Genomic DNA, 6,289 nt, shown 5'->3' with positions numbered 1-6,289 from the left:
GACCTACAGGCCGAACGTGGTCCCGGCTTATGGAGTAAAGTGTGGTGCATATCGCCGCATTTCTTACATCGACCTTCACTACTGCATGTGCGCCATGTATGATCGTGAGCCAGACAACCTGCGCAGTGTCTGTATATCGACACAATCCTCATACGCTCCGAATAATTCATCGCCAAGAATTTGCTACAAAATCTAAGTGGGTGATCTTTTAAACACACTCGACATACAATTCTCTGCTTATTTCCGCGGTTCTCTGAATTATATTTCTTTGCCTTAACCATGATTCTAAAAATATTTAAAAAACAAAGAAAAAAAGAAAAAAAGAAAAAAAAACAAAATGTAATTGACGGATAGGTTCTGCTTAATCCATAGGAAGAGGAACCAGTTTAACTATCGGTCTTACTAGCAGTCCCTTCGACGTTCGAATCTCTGCAACCCTGACTTTCCCATCCGCGCCAGGAAAAACCTTTGCTATACGGCCCAATCTCCACTCGTTGGGCGGCAAATTGTCATCACGAATAACAACCATATCATCTATCTTCACATTTACTTCATCTGTTTTCCATTTATTTCGCTTAATAATCTCTCTCAAATACTCCTCTTTCCAACGCACACACAAATTTTGGTTTATTGCTTTTACTCGCTGCCATCGATTTATAATAGAAATAGGAGCCTCACTGATTCTCGGTTCGGGGGGGGACAAAAGGGGACCACCAATTAGAAAATGTCCGCGGGTCAGAGCATCAAGACAAAAAACGTCCTCCGACAATGGACAAAGGGGTCTCGAGTTTAAACATGATTCAATCCGTGCCAACAGGGTCGAAAATTCTTCAAAGGTATACTTTAAGTTAAATGCAACTCTTTTAAAATGATGTTTGAAAGACTTGACGCCTGCCTCCCAAAGGCCCCCCATGTGCGGTGCGCCTGCTGGGTTAAAGTGCCAATCTAGCCCATTATTCGCATATAAGTGAACAACTTCTGAACTCATATCCCGAATAAAATTCCGATATTCAACCCGCAATGCTCTTGCGGCTCCCACGAAATTCGTCCCATTGTCCGAAAACATTTCCTTTGGACAACCGCGTCGAGAAACAAATCTGGCAAATGCTGCGAGAAAGGTGGCCGTTGTTAAATCACTAACAGCTTCCAAGTGAATAGCTCGGGTGGCAAAACAAATAAAAATCGAAGCATAACCTTTAGTTATCAAACAAGCTCTACCTGTATAATATTTAATGTCAAATGGGCCAGCGAAATCCACGCCCGTTCGGGTAAAAGGTCTGTCAAGGATAGTTCTGGACACTGGCAAAGCTGCCATAATCTGTTCCTTTGATTTCTTCGCGCAAATAGTGCAGATTCTGCAGTTTCTTATAACATTCCTTATCAAATTCTTAGCCCTTGGGATCCAAAATTCTGACCTAAGTACCCTAAGCATTAACTGATTTCCTCCATGCAATGTAATTTCATGAATAAAGTTGATCAAGAGACGTGAAAATTTGCTTTCATTCGGCAGAATGACTGGATGTTTCTCATTAAATGACAAAGAAATTGCATTGGATAATCGTCCTCCCACTCGGATCACACCCTCTTTATCGATGAAAGGGTTCAAACTAAGCAGTTTGCTTGACGTAGGCAGAGGACTATCATTGGTCAAACTGAAATATTCTTTCGGAAAGTATACTTTTTGTGCAACAACAACAAGGCTTGTTTTCACAAATTGCAGCTCACTAAAGGAAACCTGCAGGTCTACCATCGGTGGCGACTTCCCTTTTAACAATGAAATAAATTTATAGACGTAAGCCATTACCCGTAACGCCCTCGAATAGGACGAGAATCGAACAAGAATATCTTCAAAATCGCTAATATAGGAGAAGTGGGCAGTAATATCACGACATTCCTCATCCGTGTGAAATTCATCCTGAGATTGAAATGACCCATAATTCGAATCCCTTATAAACGATGGTCCATGCCACCACAAGGTATTCCCATCCAATTCTTGTGCTCGAAGCCCTCTACTAAGTATATCCGCCGGGTTATGCTCTGAAGCAATGTGTCCCCAACAGTCCTTCCCCACCAAGTCAACAATCTTCGACTCTCTATTAGAAACAAAAGTAGTCCATGAAGCAGGAGGCTTTTGAAGCCAAGCCAGTACGATCGTAGAGTCAGACCAACAAGCATATTTTATACTCTTGCTATCTAATTTCAAGTCGGTCCTTAAAACATCTATCAGTTCCGCTAATAAAAGTGCTCCACAAAGTTCCAGCCGTGGGAGGGAAATAGTCTTCACAGGAGCCACCCTCGATTTCGCAAGCAACAAATGGGTCTGAATAGCCCCATGAACGGACTTTATCCGCGCATAAACACATGCCCCATAAGCCTTTTCAGAGGCGTCGGAGAATCCATGAATTTCCACTTGACAATTTGGACTAAATCCTATCCAACGTGTCAATTCAATATTGTTTATATGCTCGTAATCATCAATGAACTGACGCCACCGAAGGGTACTAGACTCGGACAAACATTCATCCCAATCCGTCTTCTCAGTCCATATTTTTTGCATCAACATCTTTGCCACAATTATTATAGGTCCCAACCAACCTGCAGGATCGAATAGTGTAGCGATAATGGACAACACCTCTCTTTTTGTAAAATCACCCTTTCGACTTATAGGCTTTACCGAAAAATAGAAAATATCTTTCTTGGCATTCCATCTAATGCCCAATGTTTTTGCCTTGCTATCCTCATCGATTTCCAAAAAATGTTCACTTAAAAGATCCTCGACGGGAATATCTGTCAATATACGTTCATCGTTCGATGTCCATTTTCTCATAGAAAATCCCGCCGAAGATAAAGCCGCGATCAGTTGGTTCCTAGCGTCTATTGCCAAAGATAATTCATGTGCTCCAGCGAGTGCATCATCAACATACATCATGTTCCTTAAAATCCTTGCTGCCAAAGGAAGATCATTTTCTACATCATTGGCCAGTTGCAACAAACTCCGAATAGCTAAGAACGGTGCGCAATTTATACCAAAAGTCACTGTTTTCAGTTCGAAATCTTGAACAGAAAATTTCTGATCGGTCCGGAAAATTATTCTTTGAAATCGTGTATGTCTATCATCCACCAGTATTTGACGATACATCTTTTCAATGTCACCGTTAAATACATAACGATAAAAACGCCATCTTATAATCAACAACACCAAATCGTTTTGTAAAACAGGTCCAGGGTATAGGATATCATTTAGACTCATGCCACTAGAAGTTGGACAAGAAGCATTAAACACTACTCTTAGCTTCGTCGATGTCCTTTCAGGCTTCACTACAGCGTGATGAGGTAAATAAAAATTAGTACCCTGTCCGCTGGGTTCATCTACTTTAACCATGTGGCCCAAAGACTCATATTCACCAATCACGGCATCATACATCTCTTTCAATTCTGGTTTCCTTAACAAAGACGATTCATTCCGCATAAATTGTCTAAATGCTTTTGTCCGCGATAATCCTAAACCTTTCCCGTCTGCATGTTGAGGCTTAAAAGGAAGACATACTATAAAACGTCCATCTTGAGACCTCCTGGTCGTTTTCTGATATAATTCTTCACAGTAAGTCTCTCCTTCTGTCATCATAGAAGCTCTTGGAGGCTCTTCCAATTTCCAAAACTTTTCTAATTGCTGGCCCAAAAAAACCTCGGTGCAAAAGGAAACGGTAGTATCCGAACTATGTCTTTCACAATCAAGTTGCCCAGTTAATACCCAACCAAATACTGTATTCTGGGCCACGAGAGAACCAAGTACATTCCGCTGCATTCCGTCCAAAATAATCTGTGGATAGACATCCGCACCTATCAAAACGTCAATTTGATCGCTTTTTGCAAAATATGGGTCCGCTAATTTTATACCATCCAAAGAAATATTTACCGGAAGCGAAATCGACGAACTTGGAAGTTTACCTGTAAGTTGGGGCAGTACCAAACCACACACTTCAACTCTGATGTCTTCGTCGCTATCTGAAGTCAATTCAAAAATACATTGTTTCTGTGTCAGTCCTGCCTGTGTCAGTCAAACCCGATATCCTAGCGTTCACCTTGGTAGTAGGTAAACCAATCCGTCTCTGTAGTCTCTCCGAAATGAATGAAGCTTGTGATCCCGGGTCCAATAATGCTCTCGCACTGTAAATGATTCCTTTCACCCTAATATTCACCATGGCAGTCCCCAAGAGAACATGCTTAGATGTCCTAGCAAAACAATTTTGAATACGTTGCTCACTTGAAGATGTACCCGAAGAAGATACATGGCTTGTTGTAGGGACTTCCGTACCGACCCTATTAGAAATGGCAGGTAACGATATTTGCGATTCACGATGCAATAATGTATTATGTCTCAAACTACACTTTTCACAAATAAGTTTACTGGGACATTGGTTCAGCTTATGTCGATTGCTAAAACAATTTATGCAGAGGTTATTATTTTTAACAATAGCAAACCGATCTTCATGATTCATTCGCAAGAATTCTCTGCAATTTTTCAGAAAATGTTCCTGGGAGCAGGCATAACAAATAATTCTATTGGTACTAGCCTGATAAGTTTTCACCTTCCTTTGCGAAGTGTCCAATCTCATGGACTGTTCATTGATATCCGAATGTGAAAAGTCAAAAACCGTTTCCAACGACTGGAATCTAGCGGTTAAAAACTTATCGAGATCCGCCCATTTGGAGATCTCCGTCTTATTTTCCACGGTCTGTTCCCACAAGGATAAGGTGGTAACTGGAAGCCTTGTTGAACATAAAAAGACAAATATTGGGTCCCAACTATCAATACAAATTTCATGCAACTGTAGAGAAGTTATGCAGTTGTTTATCTCCCTTTGGAGCCTTTTAATTTCTTTTGCGGACTCTGATTTAACGGGTAATAAATTAAAGAGGATCTTCAGTTGGCTATTCACGAGGATTCTTTTATTCTCGTATCTATCCTTAAGATTATTCCAAGCAACTTCGAATCCCTCATTAGTCAAATGTGACTTCTTCACGATTTCCAATGCTTCCCCTTGCGTATTTTGACGCAAATAGAACAATTTTTCGACAGGCGTTATAGACGGACAATCGATATAAACTGCCGTAAACATATCCCTGAAAGATGGCCAAGAAAGATAGTCACCGTGAAAAATCTCTGTGGTGCAAGGGGGCAACCGCAACCGATGATCGTTAATACGATTCTCCCCTGGCTGAGGGGTATTCTGACTAGCGGGAAGTATTGTCGACGTGAGAACCGACCTGTTCAAAAAAGTTTGAGAAAGTTGACCCATTTCTGCAGCACATGTTATATATGCCTCCCGACACTGTCTAAACAGGTCAGATGCCTCCCTTTCCTGTTCTTCGGAACAATCACAATCTATATTAAATTTCTCGAAAGATGCCTTGACCTTATTCCACAAACCTTTAAATTCTTCCTTACGAAGTTCTACCGTATACATAGTATGTTCAGTACTAGACATCGCATTGTATTCCTTCTCAAATTCTAAAAATAATGCCGCAAATTTTTTAAATTTATGCAATAGAATGGGTTCTGCCATGTTACAACCGTCGGAAGTGAGACTTTAGGAAATCCTGACTGCACAATATTAACCACTGTAGTTAGCTTTTTAAAATAAGGTTCAACTATCACTGAAAATGAACAAACTCCACCGAAAAAATATAAAAATTCAATATTTCATCCTTATCTCAAAGAACGCATTATTTATCTGGTATAAAATAAAATAAAATTTATCCCAAAAAAAGTTTCCAAATTCTTTGCGGTGATAACACCAACGGTGCTATATTTGCAGAGGAAATCGCTATAATACAACACTGAAAATTATACAGACAGTTTCATCCCTCTTTTCATGCCAGAGAGGAAAGGTGTCACCACTTTACGAAACAAAAATTAGTTAGCGTTTTTTAATCAGACAAATTATTTTGAGACTCCAATAAAACCAAATATTTTATAAAACCACCACAAAAACAATAAATATTTCGTACTTGTCCCACATAACAATTTGACGCATTAATTTTCTGGTTAAAAATAGAACAAAACTTTATCCAAAAAAAATTCTAAATTCCTTTTCGGCGATAACCGTGATATATTTGTAGGGGAAACCGCTATAATGCCACACTGAAAATTATTCAGGCAATTTCATCCCTCTCTTCATGCCGGAGAGGAAAAGTGTCACCACTTTACAAAAAAAAAATTATTTAGCGTTTTCACTCCGACAAATTACGATTGCAGTTTCAATAAAACCATATATTTTATTAAAAC

General features: G+C 39.8%; 1 protein-coding gene across 1 annotated transcript; it reads right to left on the bottom strand.

Annotated features, from left to right (window-relative positions):
- Positions 1-361: 361 nt before the first annotated feature.
- LOC142235394 (uncharacterized) lies at positions 362-5,567 on the bottom strand. Its single transcript, XM_075306648.1, has 2 exons — positions 4,064-5,567; positions 362-4,005 (listed from the first exon to the last, which is right to left on the bottom strand). The coding sequence occupies exons 1-2, from the start codon at positions 5,565-5,567 to the stop codon at positions 362-364; spliced, it is 5,148 nt and encodes a 1,715-aa protein (XP_075162763.1).
- Between the last annotated feature and the right edge of the window lie 722 nt (positions 5,568-6,289).

This window comes from Haematobia irritans, chromosome 4 (genome assembly GCF_050003625.1).
Source record: "Haematobia irritans isolate KBUSLIRL chromosome 4, ASM5000362v1, whole genome shotgun sequence".
Lineage (NCBI taxonomy): Eukaryota > Metazoa > Arthropoda > Insecta > Diptera > Muscidae > Haematobia > Haematobia irritans.
The sequence above is the reverse complement of the archived record's forward strand: the minus strand, read 5'-3'. Positions and strand labels throughout refer to the sequence as shown.

Excerpts from the sequence above, each read along its gene's own strand:
- LOC142235394 (XM_075306648.1), bottom strand. The coding sequence starts at position 5,567 with ATGGCAGAACCCATTCTATTGCATAAATTTAAAAAATTTGCGGCATTA. Across the intron at positions 4,006-4,063 it reads GGTGAACGCTAGGATATCGG|ATAGCGACGAAGACATCAGA; the intron begins GTTTGACTGACA and ends AATTGACTTCAG.